This window comes from Mobula hypostoma, chromosome 11 (assembly GCF_963921235.1).
Source record: "Mobula hypostoma chromosome 11, sMobHyp1.1, whole genome shotgun sequence".
NCBI lineage: Eukaryota > Metazoa > Chordata > Chondrichthyes > Myliobatiformes > Myliobatidae > Mobula > Mobula hypostoma.
In genome coordinates, this window is record NC_086107.1 from 9752465 (window position 1) to 9774503 (window position 22039).

The 22039-nt window shown below is 37.6% G+C and overlaps 1 protein-coding gene across 7 annotated transcripts in view; it reads right to left on the reverse strand.

Moving 5' to 3' along the window:
• The window catches only part of LOC134353577 (coiled-coil domain-containing protein 73-like), a 157364-nt gene that overhangs the window by 106053 nt on the left and 29272 nt on the right, over positions 1-22039 (reverse strand). For 5 of the 7 annotated variants that reach the window (XR_010019640.1, XM_063061650.1, XM_063061652.1 and 2 more), the window contains exon 2: positions 5253-5419. Coding sequence is in view for 4 of the 7 variants with exons in the window: in XM_063061650.1 (XP_062917720.1) it covers positions 5253-5411 (159 nt within the window). In the remaining 3 variants the exon portion in view is untranslated. Of the gene's footprint in view, positions 1-5252; positions 5420-22039 lie in introns of those variants that run through there. The other 2 variants (XM_063061644.1, XM_063061647.1) reach the window with 2 other exon arrangements.

Sequence of the window (22039 nt, forward strand, 5' to 3'; positions counted from 1 at the left end):
CTCCTCCTTGATGGTAGCAATGAGAAGAGGGCATGCCCTGGTTGATGGGAGGGGGAGGGGGACCTTAATGACAGTCGTTGCCATTTTGAGACATCGTCTTTTGAAGACGTCCTCAATGCCTGGGAGGCTAGTGCCCATGTTGGAGCTGGCTGAGTTTGCAACTTTCATAGAAATGGCTAGCTACCACTTTCAGCAGTAATTAGGAATGAGTGCAAAGAATACGATTAATATGGCCCTTGAGTCTGCTATCTTTCTATATGATCATGGCTGATCTGATCTCGGCCTTAGCTCAACTTCTCTGATCATTCCTCATAATTCTTGGTACTCCTATGACAGAAGTTTCAGTCTATCCCTGTCTTGAATATAGCCCCCACAGTTCTGGTAAAGAATTCCAAAGATTTACCACTCCTAAAAGAAGAAATTTCTCACAACCTGTCTTAAATGGGTGCCTCCAATTCTAGATTTTACTTCAAAGAGGAACACCCCTTAATGAATAAACATAATTTTGCCAGCATAATCCACCTTAGAAGAAAAAAATTTGCTATTAAAGAATATAAAAAAACAGATACAAAATAACAGGAAAGAAACATTAGAGGTAATTTCTTTACACAGAGAGTAGTAAGTACCTGGAATGAGTTTGCCAGAGGAAGTGGTCAAGGGGGATACAATTACAAAAGGTAACTGGAACTTGCAAGGAGGATGCTTCAGTTGACGTGGACTAGTTGGGCCAAAGGGCCTGTTTCTATGCCATATGACTCTACACTTAGTCCCACTTTATTAGGTACACCTGCTCATTAATGCAAATATATAATCAGCCAATCATGTAGCAACAATTCAATGCAAAAAAAAAAAGCAGACGTGGTCAAAAGGCTCAGTTGTTGTTCAGACCAAACATCAGACTGGAGAAGAAACGTGATCACTTTGACTGTGGAATGATTATTAGTGCCAGACAGGAAGGTTTGAGTATCTCAGAAACTGCTGATTTAGGGTTTTCACGCACAACCGTCTCTAGAGTTTACAGGGAATGGTGCAAAAAAACAAAAAACATCCCATGAGTGGCAGTACTGTGGGGCCAAAACGCCTTGCTAATGAGAGAAGTCAGAGAAGTAAAGTCAGACTGATTCAAAATAACAGTAAGGTGATAGTAACTCAAATAACCATACGTTACAGAAATGGTAGCCAGCTGGAAGTATAGTGGCACCCCCACTGGACTTTAAGGCAAGTGGTCCCATGTTCAAATCCAGCCGGCTCCTTACATGCTTTCCATCTGTGCTGGGTGAGCATCAAGCTAGCAACTTGGCCTCACAAAAAACACGAAAATGCTAAAGAAACGGCAAGGCTGCCACTCGAAGCATTAGAAGGCGCGGAGAGGAACAACAACAACAACAACAACTACTGTGTCCAGAACACACAACACATCGAACCTTTAAGTGGATGGGATACAAAAGCAGAAGACAACACTGGGTTCCACCCTGTACCTAATAAAGTGGCCAATGACTGTATGTGACAAAAATACAAGGAAATTGGAGCAGAAAATTTTTTGACAAGTGCCACATGACTAAGATAACAGAAAGGCAGGTATTTATGTAATATTCTTCCAAATTGTTACTGATATCAGCAAACCGAATTAACAATCAAGAGTCTCACCATGAACTAAGTATAACGGCAATTGCAAGATGAAACAAAGCTGCAAATGCTGCAAATCTGAAATCAAAACAGAAAGTTCTGGATTTACTCAGCAACAACTGTGGGGAGAGAAACGAAGTTAACATTTTGGGCCAAGATTTTTTCATCTGATCATTAAAAGAAACCTCTGTTTCTCTCTCCACATCTGCTCCTTTTCTGCTAAGTACCTCCAACATTCCATTCCCATGGCATATCAACATAGATTTACATGCATTCATAGCACAATACTGCACAAAAATGGTTTCTTTAGCCAAACTCATCCATGTTAACCTTGGTGTCCACCAAGCTACTCACATTTACCTGCACTTGGCCCTCTAAACATCTCCCATCCATGAACCTGTCCAAATGTTTTTTTAATGTAATAGGCCCCACCTCTGCCAATCATCTGGCAGCATTTTCCACATGCCCACAACCCTCTGTGGAAAGGAGTCTCCCCTATAAATCTTTGCCCTCTCACCCTGGAATCTATGACTTCTACTGTTAGATTCCTCTACTCTGGAAAGTAGACTGTGACCATGCACCCTGTCTATGGCCCTCATGATTTTATATGCCACTATAATGACAACCCTTTGCCTCCTATGCTCTAGGGACAAAAGCCCTGTCTCTCCTTGTTACTCTAGCCCTCCGGTCCCAGTAATACCCTTGGGAATTTTAATCCTCCAGAAAAAAAAACAATCTGCTAATTTAATCTAGGCAGGCTCTCAGAGGAATCCCAATCACTTGCTTAGTTCCCTGTAATTCATTTTCTCACACATGCCCATTAATTGATTGTCTAACACCTATGCATATTACATCAATTTACAACCACCAATTAGCCAATTAACTTAACAACCAACATATAGAACATAGAACAGTACTGTATAGGCCTTTCCGCCCACGATGCTGTGCTGAGCTTTTACCTTACTCCAACTTCTGACACTTCCCTCCCACATAGCTTTCCATTTTACTTTCACCCATGTGCTCTTTAATCAATTTATTAATTTGATTTTGAGTCTCTTAACTCTCTCTGATGCATCTGTCTCTACCATCACACCTAGCAGCTCATTTCACACACCTACCACTCTGTAAAAAAAAAACTACCTGACATCCTCTACCCGCCCCCCCATATATTTTCCTCCAATCACTTTAAAATTATGCCCTTTCACATTAACCATTTCCACCCTAGGAAAAATGGCGCTGTCTGTCCACTCTATCAATGCCTCTTATCTTACATATCTCTATCAAATTATCTCTCATCAGCCTTTGCTCCAAAGGGAAAACTCTAGCATGCTTTCTCGGGATATCTTTGGAAGGTAGGTGGTAAACAGTGTGACCAAAGAAAAACCATTAATGGAAGAATGTGCAAACTCCACTCTCCACTCATGCAGCACCAGGGGTCAGAATCAAATTTGGGTCACTGAAGCTGTGAGAGAACTTCAATTTTTGTAATACCACGGTGATTCCAAAAATAACAACACATTCTCAAGAATCAACTTTATTCGCCGTATACATTTACATGTATTAGGAATCTGCTGTGGTGTTGGTCAGGCGCGACAATAAAAATAACAATAACATTCAACAATTACAAAGAATAAAGAATTATATAAAAAATAAAGTTAGAGGTTAAAGGATAGATACAGAATAAAATATGCATAATGTTCTTAAAATGTGGCTGCTATTTGTCATATTTTTATAATTAACAGAGCTATTTCTTAAATTTTAAGGGCCTAGCCAACACAAATAATCATTCAGGATGTAAATGTGATGCTGAAATTATATTCTTTATTACAATCCACAACTTCATCATTAAGATAAATGATTACAATAGTAAATAAATTTTGATTCCTTTGTCCATGCACTGCAAAAATAAGGAATGATTTGAACAATTACCACAAGAGTACCAGTAAGGACCTATGACATGCATGATCTCTATACTACAACCGACTCATGGTTCATCTTGTGCCAAAACATTTAAACATTGATGCGCAGTACTATCGCCAAGACTAGAAAAGATCAAGGAAAAGCTTCACCAGTTATTGTCACATTATTTCTCACCCTCTGCATGCCACTTTGGCTGAACAGGGTAGCACTTTTAGTGATAGACTAAGACAACTGCGCTGCTCCAAAGAGTGCTATATGAGATCATTCTTACTCTTGGCCATTAAGCACTATAATGAGTCAACCCATAGCCTGGGAAGTGATGACCCTCTCCTGTTAGACTGATAGTAGTAACTTTTTTATTCTTCTGAATTTTCTTCTAACATTTAGATCCGTGCACTTGCAACTGTGGCAGAGCCTGCCATTCTAGGATCGGCCTCAATAGCCACAGTGGACGCAGCTTGACAAACCAGTAACTACCAGACGCGCAGTACCCATGGTCGCCCACGACCGACGGAGGCCACACACAGTGTAATGCTACTGTGACACTGTAATTTCCATTGGGATCAATAAAGTACCTATCTATCTATGTCATTTACAAACAGGTAATAAATATGGTCCAACCCAAGTCAGCCACACTCCAACTTCTGGTGACAAAGAATTATTATGGGAGTGTGATAACCATCATTTCACTAGTAACAAAACACTGGGAATTTAGCCATATTACAATCTTCAAGGCAATGTGCGTATGTGTGTTAGAATACAAACATTCTATGGGACATTAAGAAAGTTCCCTGCTCCACTTCAAAGAAAATAGCAGCTCCATAAAGACAAACCATTCTTGGTTTAGATGCATTAGAAATCGTGTTACCGTAGAGCCATAGAGTTATGTAACACAGAAACAAGACCCTTGACCCACCACATCCATGCCAATCATTCTGTCCATCTGCACTAATCTTATTTTCCCACATAAGGATGGTATCCTTCGATACAACTTTCACTGAAAATGGAGTGGGCTTGAACTTTCTACCTTGGGTAGGAAATAAATGCATTTTTATAGCAAGCATTTTCACCCCAGGATATTCCAAAAGATTTTTAACAGTCAGTGAAATGTTTTTGAAGTATAGTGGTTGTGGTAAAAAAAAAAGTGCCTCTGTTAGCTTCCACACAGCAATATCTCACAAGCAGTATGATTAAATGATTAGCTTTAGTGATTTTGGAGAGGAATAGCTTGGACAGAGGGCCAGAGAGTGCCTTCTAGCACTTCATCAAACTGTTCCAAAAGATCTTACATCTACCAACAGTTTAGAAGGATCTCAGTTTAAACTATCCGAAGAACAATATTCTTTATATTGCCTGGAGCGGCTGGCTTTCATACTCAAATCTCTGGAACACAGTTTTGTGCAATTAGCCACCACTGTACCATAGCTGCCATTAAAGCAAGAAGCAAAAAGCAAAAGAATATGAAAAGATGTTTATAAAGAATGTAATGTTAAAAACATTTGGTGCAAGATTATTAATTCTATTTTTAACACATCAAAACACACACAGATAACTTTGCATATATGTAAATTCAGGTTACTCTGGCATTGTATTTAAATATGTAAGTTCGTGAAATTTCAATTTCTAAATATTAAGAGTATGCTAAAAAAGTTGAAAATATGAATATACGCATTACTGTTCACTAAATTTAAAGATGTTCTACTCACACGACAAATACGAAGCTCCTCGACCACTTCCAAAAGGCTTGTTTTAAATTCAAGCTGATCAACCAAGCAAAGTAGGGCTGGAGCAGGGCTCTGAAGGTTATATGTAATGTTCAATCCAGTGTTTGATCCTTCTAAGTTTCCTGTCATTTTGTTGTCCATCTATGCAACTAGAAAGCATATCGAAATGATTTCTCTCAAATAAAATTACAAGATAATTTGAAGTAATATTCTGGTACCAAAATGTATAACCCTCTTCAGCAACAAAGCATAATTTCTAGAGGGAACAAATCTGCTGAGAGGTATTAAATAACCAATGGTTTAAAGCTTCAGCTCCTAAACAACAAAATAAACAAACAAATAAACCCATTAGAACAGAGATGAGGAGAAAGTTCTTTAATCAGAGTGGTGAATCTGTTGCTTTCATTACCACAGGTGGCTGTGGAGCCAAGTCATTGAGTATGCTTAAAGCGGAGGTAGATAGGTTCTTGATTAGTAAGGGCATCAAAGGTTATGGGGAGAGGGCAGGAGAATGGGGTTGAAGGGTAATAAATCAATTATGATGGAATGGTGAAGCAAGATTTGATAGGGTGAATGGCCTAATTCTGCTCCTATGTCTTATGGTCTTATAAATGCAGTTTCAAGGCTAAGTAATTATGATGGTTACTGACTATCAATGTCTCTGAGGGTAACAAGCCAGCTCTTAACTTGGGCAAAATTTCAATGAATAAACTTTGAGTAATATTACGAATAGCCAGCCAGTGGTGCAGTGGCATCGACACCGGACTTCAGGGTGAATGGTCTCACGTTCAAATCTGGCCAGTTCCTTGCATGTTTTCCATCTGTGCTGAGTTGAGCATCGAGCCAGCAACTTGGCCTCATTAAAAAAAAAGTCAAATGCTATGGAAACAACAAAAATGCTGCCTGGTGTGCCAAAAGGAACAACAACAAAAATATTACAAATAGCAAATGCTTTATGTGATCCTGTGGGCCAGATCACCTGAGAGAATTGGAAAAGAATTTTCCAAGTCTTTTTCCCCATTCCTAGTTCTTGCTGCCTTTTGTTTCATTCAAGACATGAGGTTGCTCTAGAAAACAAGGTGAAGGAGAATACTAAGGGCTTCTACAGATACACCAAGAGCAAAAGAACAGCAAGGGGCAAAATCGGTCCTCTGGAAGATCAGAATGGTAATCTATGCGTGGTGTCAAAAGAGATGGGGAGATCTTAAATAAATTCTTTGCATCTGTATTTACTTGGGAGACAGACACAAAATCTATAGAAGTGAGACAAAAAAGCACCCAGGTCGTGGACACTATACAGATTACAACAGATGAGGTGTTTGCTGTCTTGAGGCAAATTAGGGTGGATAAATCCCCAGGGCCTGACAAGGTGTTCTCTCAGACCCTGTGGAGAAATGCAGGGGCCCTAGTAAAGATATTTAAAACATCCTTAACCACCAGTGAGTGCGAGAAGATTGGATGATAGCGACCATTGTTCCATTGCTTAAGAAAGGCTCCAAGAATAAGCCAGGAAATTATAGGCTGGTAAGCCTGATATCAGCAGTGGGAAAGTTATTAGAAGGTATTCTAAGGATTCAGATACATAAGTATTTGGATAGACAGGGACTGATTAGGGATAGCCAACATGACTTTGTGCGAGGCAACTTGTTGTCTAACAGATCTTATAGAATTTTTTTGTGGAAGTTACCAGGTAAAATGATGATGGCAAAGTGGTGGATGTTGTCTACACAGACTTTATCAAGGCCTTTGACAAGGTTCTGCATGGGAGGTTGGTCGAGAAATGTCAGTTGCTTGGCATTCAAGATAAGGTAGTGAATTGGATTAGACATTAGCTTCGCAGAAGTCAAAGAGTGGTTGTAGTTGTTTGCCTCTCTGACTGGAGTCCTGTGATTAGTGGTGTACCTCATCTAAAGCAATGATCTGGATGATAATGTGGTAAATTGGATCAGCAAATTTGCGGGTGACACCAAGATTGAGGGTGTAGTGGACAGTGAGGAAGACTATCTGGACCAGTGGAAAAATGTGCTGATAAATGGAAGATGGAATTTAATGCAGTTAAGTGAGAGGTGTTACACTTTGGGAGGACCAACTAGGGGTATGTCTTACACAGTACGCGGTAGGGCTCTGAGGAGTGCAACAGAACAAAGGGATCTTGGAATACAGATCCATAATTCTTTGAAAGTGTTGTCATAGGTTGATAGGGTCTAAAGAAATCTTTTGGCACTTTGGTCTTCATAAAGCAATGTAATGAGTACAGGAATTGGGATGTTATGCTGAAATTGTATAAGATGCTGATGAGGCCTAATTTGGAGTATTATGTGCAGGTTTGGTCACCTATCTACAGGAAAGTTTTTAATAAGATTGAAAGAGTGCAGAGAGCATTTAAAAGAATGTTGCCAGGATTTGAGGACCTGAGTAATAGGGAAAGTTTGAATAGGTTAGGACTTCATTCCCTGAAACACAGAAGACTGAGGGAAGATTTGATAGATATATAATAAATTATGAGGGGTATAGACAGGGTAAAAGCAAACAGAATTTTCCATTGAGGTTGGGTGAGACTACAACTACAGGTCATGGGTTAAGAGTGAAAGGTGAAATGTTTAAAGAGAACATGAGGGAGAACTTCACTCAGAGGATGGGAGGATGGTGAGAATGTGGAATGAGCTGCCATTGGAAGTGGTGGATGTGGAGTCAATTTCAACATTTAAGAGAAAGTTGGATGGGTACATGGATGAGAGCATTATGGAGAGCTATGGTCTCAGATTAATGGTTTAGCACAGACCAGATTGGCCAAAGGCCCTGTTTCTGCACTGTAGTGTTCTATGACTCTTTGACTCTACATAATTATATGACTAACAGGAAAAGAGGAAATTGTTAGTTTTCATGCTCCTTTATTATGGGCACACTTCATGGACTGGTTGACCTAAACCTGTCAATAAACTTCACATTTTTATTTCTTGTATCATCACTCTGGAACACATGGCTTAGTTCCATATAATAAAATACAGCACAGTTATCAACATAAAAATTTTGAGTTTGATAACTACTTCTCAAAATATTTTTCTCTTTTAAAACAGGATAGTAGCTGGAATTAAAACTATCCACTCACAATATATTTGCCATGTCCATTACCAAATGGCAGCCAGCTTGGAGAACAAACAAACTGCTATGTCTCTCCAACTATTAAAGGCAAGACTGTTTGCAATTAGAACAGCAAGGAACTATTTGTCACACTCATAACCCATTTTAAACTTTTAACTCCATTGTTTTTGGAAGAGACAAGTTTGAATTTAAAAAGCAAATTAAGGGCCTAGCAATTCAACCACAAAGCAAGAAAATTCAAATACACCAAACCAACAAGTCATTGATATTCTCATTGTAGACTTCAATGCAGTATGCAACCTGCTGCTCAGGGTGTGTTAGAAGAGAACAACTGTTCACAGAATCCTACTATGATTCCTTGTCAGTGTAGCCCATCATTATATATGACTTTCCAGAATCAGTCTGCCCATATGCAGAGACATGTGTTGTACCCACCAAAAAACAGAGAGTGTCCTATTTTATTATACACAGTTTCCAGACTTGAAAGTCTTCTAACTTGAAAATTCGGGATGCAACTGCCCATTGTAGGCTTACCACATGATTGTCTGAGTTTCCTATGGGTGGTGCAGTTTCCTTCCACACTCTAAAGACAAACGGGTAGCCTGCTTCTATAAATAAAACGAGAGAAATATGAGCCAGCTGAGCCAGTCGAGCAGAGTCTGTGAAAAGAGAACCACGGTTAATGTTTTGGGTCAAAGACCATCCATTCTCAGGAAGGGTCTCTGACCAAAAAAAAATTTACTTTCCCTTTCCACAGATTCTAGCTGACCTGCTAAGCATTTGTTTTTTGAAATTTCTTAATGCATTTCTTTCCATTATTTGCTAAAATGTGATTTGAACTATAAACAAATCTGTCAAAAGTTAATTTCCATTTATTAATTCATGCTGACTCTCCCCAATCTTGTGAGTATTTTCAAAGTGTCTTGCTGCCAATATGTTTAAATTAATTGCTTCGAATCTTTGACAGACTCTATTGGCTGCACTTACTCACCTTCACAAGATTAATATTGCTTTTACTTTTGATTTAGTAATTTAACTGGAAAGCGATATGCCCAAAAACAAAAATTAGCAATGAGATGTACTGAATATGCATGTTTCTTATTGTTGGAGGACAAGATCAAAATTTACTTTTGGTTCTATTCATTGTTATTGTCCATCATCTTTGAATACAACACAGTATCACCAGTGAAAGAATTCTATTGTGAAGTCATAGAAAATATATAATTTTAAAATTTGAGAGGAGTTAGGATTCTTTAGGATCACGTTTTATTAATAACAATTACTCTACCGCACATGTACAAGCTAGGAAATTAGCGAAGGATTTTGGCATTCTGGTTATTGTGAAGGCTTTTGATGGAATAGAGCAGAAAAATAAAGTTTTCCATGTGAAGAAGAATATAACTAGGTGTTATCAAAACCAGATGGTCACCTGGAAATCCAACAGAAAATTGAGAGTAAGTTTCTTCAGCTACACTAGTTAAATGTGGGGCATTATGCCACAAATATCTTAGGTATATTTAACGGGGGGGGGGCGCTGAACATCATGTAAGAAAGATGGAAAGAGGGGGGCTATGCGCAACATTTAGATAGGGAGAGAGGAGAAATTTGAGTAAGCATAATCTTTGAAATGGGCTGGTTAGGTTCAATGGTTTCCTCATGTGCCAAACTGTGTATCCCACATGATTCTATGTACACCGAGGTAATGTTAACAAGAAAGCCAAACAAATAGCTATTTTGTTCTTTTAATAGATGTACTTTTATAACAGAAGTATGATATTTAGTAAATAATTTTAGAGTATAATATTCCATCGTGTTTATTTATTTATTTAGAGGTACACTGCCAAACATGCCCTCCAGCCCAACAAGCCTCATCACCTATTTAACCCTAGCCTAATCACAGGACAGTTTACAATGACCAATTAACCTACTAACGGTACATATTTGGACTGTGGGGGGAACTGAAGCACCTGAAGGAAACCCATGCTGTTCACAGGGAGAACGTACAAACCTTTACACCGGAATTGAATTCTGCACTCCAGAACACCCCAAGCTATACTAGCATTGTAATAAACACAATGCTATATTGAACCTATACTTAAAGCTGACTTGCCTTTGTAAGGCACTGAATAACCCAATAGTTATAAGTAACCAAATCCTGAGGATAGCTAACATATAACTGCTGTCTTAAAGCCTAAAATTCTGTAAACCCATAGTTCTAGGTAAAAAAAATAGCATGTAATAATATTTTAGGTGTCACAGACATTTCAAAAATGCCTGTATAAATTACTGCTTCTCTTCTGTAAACATTTGGCCACACGTTTCAAGCATGACTCTAACAGTATTCATCCGTAAACACGCCACTGTTGTAATCTAGTAATCTAGCTACTTGTAAACTCCTTGGGTCAGAGAATACCTTTTGCTAATTTCACTGACCAGTTCAGCAAGTGGACATTTTGTGCAGAGAGACTTTATTGTAATAAAAATGGCCATAGTTTTATTGTTAAGAAATTAAACACGGCCACAATATCCACATACGCGCAACCCCCAAGACACACACTGGTTCCATTCCTTTAATTGTAAGCCAAAATATACATAAATCAGAAACATACATTTTCCATAGTAATCCATATTGTATTGCCTAACATATGCTTGCTGTGTGTTTAATTTCTTAATTTCACTGAATAATCACCCTATGATTACCCATAATTATGCTAATGGATAAATAATGAATCTAATCATCAATAAGTACTATGAAATATTTTATTATTACTAATAGCTTGAAAACTGCTTTAAAAATACCAGAGAATTTGTGTAATGTCAGATTTCCATAAGTCAGGTCATTAATAATCCTTGTATTTGTTCTTTTTGGATAAATGAACATTTTTGTTCTGTGTAGCTCTGTGTTTCAATGTAATTTGCCAACAAAATGGAAAAGTGCAGCAACTGATTACTAACGTGCAGATTATTTCCACATTTTCGGCAACGTAATCAGCTTATGTTGGCCAAATTCAAGCTGACTCAAGTTAATTAGCAACCACACAAAGAATATAAGCACCAGTTAAATAAACAGTACAGTTAATGGGAACATCTTATTACACTTGTCACCAAGCCTATAAAATCTGTAGAAAATACAATGGCATTATTAATTTTCTTGACTTTTGAAAAACAATGCACCACTCACATCAAGTTATCACATTACAAAAGTTATTTTCACCTTAGTGAGGTACAAAACATAAGTACCTACAGCATTTATGCAACTAAAGAGCACAAATGTATTGTCAATTGCTGTAAAATTACTATTGTAGAAATTTTCAATGGACTATTTAAAAGGTATTCATTTGGCAGACCTCATCATCCTCCTACCATTCCACACCCACATGCGTCAGTAGGTTTATAAATCTCACAGAATGTTTATGATCAATGTAGACCAAAAGAACTAAAAAGGCTAGAGCTGAATTGCCAGTTAATGAATGAGTCACAGAGTTGTAGAAACAGGCCACTCCATCCAACTCATCCAGGTTGACCAGTAAATACCCTTCTGTATTAATCCCATCTCCTGGCACCATAGCCCTTCATAGCCCTCCCATCAATGTACATATCTAAACTTCTCTTTAAATGTTGCAATCTAACCCACATCCACCACTTTTGCTGGCAGCTTATTCCACACTCACACTACCGTCTGAGTGAAGATGCAGCTCCTCAGGTTCCCCTTAAATATTTCACACTTCACCTATGACCTCTAGTTCTGGTCCTCAATGGAAAAAAATCTTCTATATCCTTTCTAAACCACACATAATTTTGTATACCTCTATCAAATCTCATCTCATTCTCCTAAACTCCAATGAAAATCTTAAGCACCACATTTATTTGTAAGTTATGTATTGCTTTACTCCAAATTAGTAACTGTGATAATAGCAAAACAATGCCTGCAGTGAACAATGATTTTAGCAGCTGTAGCAAGGATGACATATGTTCTTACATTCTTATGTTTCACTATTCTCGTGTAGCTCACTGAAATTAACAAGTCATTAAAGAGATACAACAAATGCATATACTAAATTAAATAAAAATATAATTTCACTAATGCACACACAACTGCCTGGTTACACTAATTTGGTGACCTTGCACAACCTCTTAAAAGAACAATCTTCTCTGTTTCCTGCTCAAAGACACTTCACCACCTGACATTACTCAGTTCTCTGATGCTCTGATTATTAATGTTTAGTCTCCACAGTCCTACTAAAGATGTTTTTAATTCACAGCAAGCTACAAACAGGCACAGCCTAAAAAACTGTTCATCATTTGTGGCCAAGAGAAAATTCATTGTTCACTCATCTGTGTGATGGTATTGGGTTTGCTGACCGCGAAGTTCTAAACTCAAATGAAGACCTTAAGCCCTGTCAATATAAATATCCACGGTACTCTCACTAAAGGGAATTTATACCATAACTACTCAATCTTCAAAGACTGGTTCACTTTTCTGTTTATTCTCCATAGTAAGTTTAGCGGCTAATACCCACTATCTGAGCAACACTCACAAAGTGCTGGAAGAACTCAGCAGGTCAGGCAGCATCTATGGAAATAAGCAGTCTACATTTCAGACCAAGACCTTCTTCAGGATTGGAAGAGAAGGAGGAAGATGCCAGTATAAAAAGGTGGGGGGGGGGGAGATGTAGTGAGTCCCCCCTCCCTACCAAGGAGAAGATACCTTTAGCTAATAATGTAGTTTAAACACAGTTCATATATTTTCAGTGATACATGTTCAAATTTAAACAGCATTCTTAAAACACATTTAAAACTCAGAGGGTTTGTATCTTATAAAAGACCTCCAAATTACAAACTATTTCCAAAACACAGGTATAGTTCCTATAAGGTAAAAAGACATTCCCATGATCCACAGACAAACCAGTCATCCGTCACGGAAATCAAAACAGAGGAATGGATTTTAGTTCACCCATATTTCTGTCATACTTCTTAATGTTTCTGGACCACTCCTAAAACACCCAAACGGCTCTCTAATTTTATACTGTCTTTCAGCTAACTTCATACACGAGATACTTTTTCAGATACCTTTTAACACAAATGATCTAAAAGCTTCTGGAGACAGAGTTTTCAGGTACCCATAATTAATGCTGTAAAGCTGACTCCATGAATACATAAATCTTCCAACTTATTAATAGATCAGCTATTGATATGCTAAATAATAATATCCCTCTGGTCTGCAAGTTTCCTTGAACTAAACAACTTAGCCAGTATTGACCATTTTACAAGAATGCCAATTAAATAACCCATTGTCTTATAATGCACCTCTTGAGCAATAAGACAGGTGATGTAGGCCAGCAGCTCTGTGGCTCTGTGTACAGTGGTGTTTGCAAAGCTACATTTTTAACTTCAAACTGATTACTGCTTGCCATTTACATCAAGAACTGAATGCTGGCTCTCACTTATAACCAGAAGCTAAACAAAAAATATTGGTTGGAAGTTTCACTTAATTCAAAAATAACACTTCAATCTTTACAAGGGTCAGCTGTTATGTTTAGAGAGCTGAGGTTGGCAAAAAGCAAAGACCCGCTCACACAGGAAAGTGAGTATCTATCACATTTGCAAATTATTATGGGTCCACATTGTGAAACTGACAACTTCTAAACAAGTTTTATGGTAACAATAACAGACATTATTAAGTGTTTTTAATATAGCATAAAGTTATAATGCACTTCACGGAAATGTCAGCAAACAAAAGTTGACGCATACTCACATAGGAGATAATAGGATAAATTGCCAAACTGTTATACCTATATTGATTTAAAGTATGACACTAAAAGGAGAAGCTTAAGGAGAGAATTCTAGATAGGCAGTGGTAATTTCATGTGGAAGTTTGAAAACAACAATGAAGATTTTTAAAAGCAGTCCCAGATATAGTTATTTAGATTCCCAAACCAAAGTTGGAACCAATTTATTAAAGAACTGGTTCAGTGAGCTATTTTACCTAGTAAGTTACAGGGATATTATTTTTCTATCTCTGACTGTGCCCAATGGACACAGAGAAATGCCAAGTCTTGGTGAAGATCAGATATCTAAAAAGCATAAACTTGTCTTTCTCACACCCAGGAGAAGGTAAATCTGGTCCCAACAGTCCATTTTACTTCCAATGTAATTTTACTATATTTTATATCTAATATGAGGGTCTTAGGGTTAATACAAGGGATATAATTTTAAGGTGATTGGAGGGAACTATGGGGGGCAGGTATCATCGATAATTTTTTTTAACACAGTGACAAGTGAGTGTGTGGAAGGTGCTGCCAGGGGTAGTGGTACAGGCAGATAGATTAGGACATTTAAGGATCTCTAAGACAGGCACAGGGTTGATAGAAAAATGGGGGTGGGCTATGTGGGAGGGAACCATTAGACTGATCTTAGAGTGGGTTAAAAGGTCAGCACAATATCGTAGGCTGAAAGGCCTATACTGTGCTGTAATGTTCTGTCCTCCAACATAAGCAAATGTGATTTGAAACAAAATACTGCAAATGCTGGACATAGGAAACAGAAGGAAAAAGTGTCAGAAATACCCAGCAGGTCAGGGAGCATCAGACAGGAAAGAAACAGTTGGCATTTCAAGTGAAGGACCCTTCATGAAAACTGAAAAGTGAGAAAGCAAACATGTTTAAAGTTGCAAGGACAGGATAGAAGAATTGTCCCTGCCAGGGTACAGCCAAAAATTGTTCAATCTATTTTACTCAATAGTAAAATAGCATTCCCTCATAGCATTCATTGGCATTCCCTCATTAAAGCCTGGAACTTGGAGTTAAACAAACACAGTTACAAGGATTATTATGTTACATTATCACTTTGGATCACCTCATGTTAATTACTTTCAACTTCCAGCAACATCCAAGCATATTAATATTTGTTTTCCTCAATATCCAAAAACAACAGAGAAATTAACAACCCATTTCCATTATTTTAAAGTGTTGGTTATATTATTTGTAGTTTAAACCTGAACATTTTTTTCCTTAAATACCCTAACTTAAACATTTTCTTCGCTATAAACATTAAAGCTCAGTACTTTATTTTCCCTTCAAATTTTTTTCCCTTCACAGTACAGACTGCTATAAATGCCTAATCTCAAACTTTTATTTATTAAAAAAATACATCTTAAACACCCTGGGGTTGGATGCAAGATGGCCTACAAGTCTGATAGGGGTCAAGGTAATAACACAGAATGGACAAATTACACTGTCATTCCAGTTAAATTATTTAAGTTATTTAATTTGACCTGTGGATAGTCCCTTGTCTTCTCATCACAAATGTTGCCATGCCTGACTTTTAAGTGGGAGGTCTTCACTGGAGATGATCCTTTAATGGAACCAAACCATTCTCCATTTAACCCATAACGTTATCAATCATGTACAGGGATAAATGAGCCCGTAAGAATTTGCCAGTATCACAAATGACACTGTGACCTGAGGCCAACATCTTTATTTGCTTCTCCACTGGTTCAGTTCAGTGGATATTAACCAATTTTATAATCCATGAAAGGAAAAATTAAAAGGACATCATCCATAAAGCAGAATTATTTCTAGCAGCAACAAAGTGATTTCTGTATTATCTTTATGAATTATATGGTCTTACAGTAACAGTGTAATGAAAATAAAAATGATAATAATCAGTGCCTTGGGCAAACACTAATATGCATTTAATCACATTGCAAAACCCCATTTATCACCAGAGTTGAATGCAAGCAACAGTAAATGGTATGTGTATCCTTTTTACAAAGATCAGGACATCTACTGTGACATTTGCCTACTCTGAGCATCATAACAACAATTTATACAAACATTAAGAGAGCCTTTATTTATTTATTATACATTGATGAATTTCAAATCTTCAGTTCTTTCTCATTTCTTGATTTTAAAGCTATGATTTTCAAAATCTGTTAATACTAAATAAAATATTGCATGAAAATGCAAGTCAAAAACAATTATGCATAAATACTATGCAATAACATTTGCACAAAAAATGACAATTATACAAAATATTGCAAATTAAGTGAATATTTAACACTTTTAAAGCACTTTATGCATCAGGCGTTCACAGAGTACAATCATCAAAACGCAATTTTCAAATTCATCTTACATCGTACTTTCAGTAGCATTACTGATTGTTAATTTATCTTATACCTACAATCTGAATATTTTGCAGAACTATAGGATGCAGGTTCATACCGAAAAGCTCAAAAATCTTATGGATCACAGGGCAAATTGGTGAAAAAGTGGCATGATGAGTCTTACCCCCACAGAAGAACATAATTATTTCACAATCTTTCTTGTAAATCCTCACTTAACATCAGATTCTTTGATATAAATTTTTTAAGTTACTGTATTCCAAGTGTTTACACTAGGTTTATTTATTAACTTTTGCTGATTTCTTGTTGCAAAATTTGTTCCAGATTTACAAAATGCTGCATGATTTTGAAATGTAATGTAATCAACAACCTGTGTCAGACATAAGGAATTTTGGGTAGTTTAGTGAGGACAGTACATGGAATTTTGGCAAAAAAGGGAATTATGCACTGACCTACAAAGTATATGCATTGAATTTTATTTCAAGTAATCTGATTAATGACTAAAATGTAAATGAAAGATTTTGTCTGAACATTTTTTCCATTTAACTGAAGCACATAGGTGCAAGTTATGAAAACTATTTCCATGGTGTTAGAATATTATCTTATTCTGGTTATGAAGTATTGCCATCCACATGGTGCTCTCTTTCTGGATCAAGACCATCCAGTCAAATAAGTGTATTGTAACACCCATATATCATCTTACAGTGAACGTTGTTTTCGATAGACAAGACAAAGTGTCATCCAATTTACTTCAAAATATTCCCGTATATTTAAACTAAGTAAATGTCAATGGTGTAATATACATCCCAATGAATGATGTACATCCATAATGAAATAATACAAATAGTCCACTTCCATTGCTTCTGCAAGACAAAGAATTTGCAAAGAAAATAAGTAACTGCTGGGAAGATTTCACATTTTATACGGTGTTTCAGAAATCAAGTTTGCCCCAAAAATTCTGTTACTATCCATCACCCCTTGAACTGACAGCACCTCATTTTAGAAAGCCAGTATTCAATTCACTGGATCTTTCTGGAGCTCAGGCTAACATTTCCTTTTGCCCCATTAATCATAATTATTATAAAAACAATTTAAACTAGTTGGTTAACTGATGTGCCCTTGGATCAGTGATACTCAAAGAACATCCATAACTCTGTATCAATTGTATGCTACTAGGTTTAATTTGGTCTTCAATCTTGGGCATTTTCCTGATGAAAAATTATGCTTGAGATGATTTGGTATGTCACCAAAGACTTTAACAAATTTCTACAGATGTAGCATGTTGAGCATTCTGACTGGTTGCATCACTGTCTAGTATGGAGGCATCAAAGCACAGGACTTTAAAAATTCAGCAAGCTTCATCAAAGGCACTAGTTTCCCCACTGTTGTGTATTTAATATTTCAGTAATATTTGAGTAATATAGTTAATATATTGTTTGATTAAGCATTCTTGTTCATATAAATAATTAATTACATTATGGCATAGGTCATCATGCCACCATGTCATACATGCACGTCTCACTGAAAGTAAAAAAATGGAACTAGATCTCTCAAGACTTCCCTGTTTTTCTTTTTGAATAGTTTTACGTTTTTGAATTACTAAACATAACAGTGGCAATGAGGTATTTTTTAAATGAACCTGAAACAACTACCTAACTGTTGAAGCGCAGCAAGATGGTCGAGTTTTTAAAAAAAGCAGAACATGTGTCTCTTTTGAAGGGAGAGAGAATTTAAAAAAAGGCAGAAAACAGACAAATTCACAGGTTCATGTACACTTAGTGCTGAGTGTTAATAATCATAAATAACAAAAAAAGGAAAGGATGGCTGCATCAGAACAATAGATGTGATCGATGGCATAAGAGATAACTGGAATATGTATATTGAGTGAATTGAGCAGTATTTTAAAGCAAATGGAATAGCCAATGAGAAGCAAATATCAGTTTTGCTGAGTGCATTGGATTTAAAGGCATATAGTTTGCTTAGAGGTTTAACTGCTCCAACCAAACCAGCCGAAGTTAACTTTGCTGATATTTTGTAAGTATTGCAGGAACCTTTAGACCAGAGTTTCTCAATCTAGGGTTCCATGCGATTTAAAAAAATAAACAAGATTTTTTGAACTTCACACAACACACGACGCTAGTGCTCACAGTGGTAGGCAGTGACCTCGTTAGAGGTCTTTCAACACAGTATGGCAGTATGCAGTCAGACTGCATTTATTTGGTTGAGTCCAACAGTTTTTGACACAAGATAGGGGAGGCCATTGATAATTGGGAGGACTGTAGGCTGCTGAGAAGCGTGAAGTATGTTTTCCGAGCACTGAATGGACTCACCCATTTTTATATTTTATTAACCTCTGTTTTACAGACATATCTTATGGTCCAATGTGGTAATTTTTGAATTACAATCCTCTGAGTCATTTCACTGCACTAGTGCAACAACGGGCACAAAAAAGTCTGTCTTTACAATGAAAGCTACTTATCAAATGGGTTTCACATGGACTGGTGATCCAAGTTGTCTTATTCCATTATGCCTAGTCTGTAGCAGACAACTACAAATGCAGAAATGGCTACAGCAAAAATTCATAAGACAAACATAATAAATTTCTGTTAAATAACTGGCTTAAGCCAAAATGGGATTTAATTTTTCTAATGGTAGGCTCGGTAGATTTAATTTAAATAAAGGTTGTAAATTGATTTTAATTAATGTTCTAAATAACATTAATTAAAATTAATTTACAACCTTTATTTAGCTTACTTTTTTTGAAATTAATCTCTTTCTTTCCTTTTCATAAATTTTAAAAACTCTTAAGACAAACATAATTAATTTCAAGAAAGGTAAGCTAAACCTAACTACCTTTTTTTTCTGCACAAAATAGACGATATCTTTGCAAACCTTTCTGAGGGAAATACTTCAGCAAAGTGGACTTAACTGAGGCCTACTTCAGATGGAGACAGAAGAAAAGTCCAAAGTGTTTCTCAGCATAAACACTCACAAAAGGCTTTATCACTATAATAGGCTTATTTCTGGAGTAAGATCTGCACCTGTACTCTGGCAAAAAGCTATGGACCAGGCACTGCAAGGCTGTTGTTACCTGGATAACATCACGGACCATAAGACATAGGAGCAGAATTAGGCCATCTGGCCCATCGAGTCTGCTCCGCCATTCAATCATGGCTGATCCTTTTTTTCTAGCTCCTCCTCAACCCCAGTTCCCAGCCTTCTCCCTGTAACCTTTGATGCCATATCCAATCAAGAACCTATCAACCTCTGCCTTAAATACGCCCAACGACCTGGCCTCCACAGTTGTATGTGGCAACAAATTCCACAAGTTCACCACCCTTTGGCTAAAAAAATTTCTCCGCATCTCTGTTTTGAAAGGGCACCCCTCTATCCTGAGGTTTTGCCCTCTTGTCCTAGACTGTCCCACTATGGGAAACATCCTTTCCACATCTACTCTGCCTAGGCCTTTCAATATTTAAAAGGTTTCAATGAGATTCCCCCACTCATCCTTCTGAATTCCAACAAATACAGACCCAGAGCCATCAAACGTTCCTCACATGATAACCCTTTCATTCCTGGAATCATCCTTGTGAACGTCCTCTGGACCCTCTCCAATGCCAGCATATCTTTTCTAAGATGAGGGGCCCCAAAACTGTTCACAATACTCTAGGTGAGACTTCACCAATACCTTATAAAACCTCAGCATCACATCCTTGCTCTTGTATTCTAGACCTTTTGAAATGAATGCTAACATGGCATTTGCCTTCCTCACCGCCAACTCAACCTGCAAGTTAACCTTCAGGATGTTCTGCACAAGGACTCCCAAGTCCCTCTACATCTCAGATTCCTGGATTTTCTCCCCATTTAGAAAATAGTACACACATTTATTTATACTACCAAAGTGCATGGCCATACATCTTCCAACATTGTATTTCTTTTTGTCCATGCCTGAATGCTGTTTTGATGTTGTTGATGCATGCAAGGCTGCTTCAGTGATGAACTGCAAATAGGCTTGTACAATATGCATTGATACACTTAGGAGACAACATCCTCATTTTAGTCTTATGACAAAAGATCATAAATGAAGCAGCTGAATTTAGTTGGCTCAACAACACTCCGAGGAACTCCTGCAATTCTGGGGCTGGGTTTATTGACCTCTGACAACAATCTTATTTTATGTGAGATATTACTCAAACCGTAAGACTTTTCTCTTTGATACATACTGACATAGGTTTTATCGGAGCATATTAATGCTACACTTGATCAGACGCTGCATCGATACTACGTTCATTTCTAGAATTCAGCTGTGACCCACATTTCGACCAAGTGGTCCTGATGGAATCCAAATTGGACGTCAGTGGTGAATTGCTACTGATAAGGATTGTAAGGAACATCTCCAAAATCTCAGACAGTTAGAAGATTAGAAGATTATCAGTTCAGAGCCCGACACAACAAATGTGAATTCTTTAAGCCAAGCATCTCTTACTGTGGTCACACCATTGACACACAAGTGTGCAGAGAAAATTCAAGCAGTGGTGGTTCCCCAAGGCCAAAGGATATGTTGTAGTTGTGGTCTTTTTTTAGAATTTGTCAATTACTATAACATGATTCTGCCGAACCTGGCTCTGTGCTTCACCCCTTGATGTCATTACTACAGATCGGGAAGAAATGGCAATGGCAAAGCGATGTGAGGTGGCTTTCCAGAAGGTAAAGGAAATGGTGATGTCAGACATTGTACTGAACTAATGATCCACGTTGTCCAGTGAAGCTTGTCTGTGACACCTCAGCTTATGGTACAGGTGCAGTCATGTCACATGTTATGAGTGATGGAAGTGAACACCCCATAGACTTTGCGTCATGTTCCCTTACCTCTAAAGAGAAAAAGTACAGATTGACAGAGAGGCCTTGAATCCGGTTTGGGGAGTAAAACCTTTCCACCAGTACTTGTATGTAAGAGAGTTTACCCTCAGCACTGACCATCAACACTGGCGTCCATTTTCAACCCACAAAAGAGTGTTCCACTAACAGCAGCGGCACAAATCCAGAGCTGGGCTCTGTTTCGTAGAGGGCACAAGTCTAAGATCGAACTCAAGAGGACAACCAGTCATGAAAATGCTGATGGAGCATCTTGGAGAAAGGAGAAGAAAGGTATCCAGAGCTGTCAGAACCACTTCCTACATTCACCACAGGGGAGACCCCAGAACCTAAGATAGTTTCATAGCCACAAATCTCACCTGCCAAGCAGAATGACCAACCCCCCCCCCACCCCACCAAATCAGGAAAGACTTATTACAAAAGTAAGAAATTCTCCACAGTGATTACTAAGTCTTTAGGCCTGAATGGAACAATTTAAAATTCATTATGATGTGGATGTCTATACAGTGGTTGTATTATATAGTATACTGTGTCTAGATTGTGTGTGTGTGCGTGTGTGTGTGTGTGTGTGTGTGTGTGTGTATATATAAAAAAGTTGACATGCATTCTATATTGAGTTGGAGTTTATTGCTAAGCAGGGAAAATTATTGTGTATTTAATATTTCAGTAA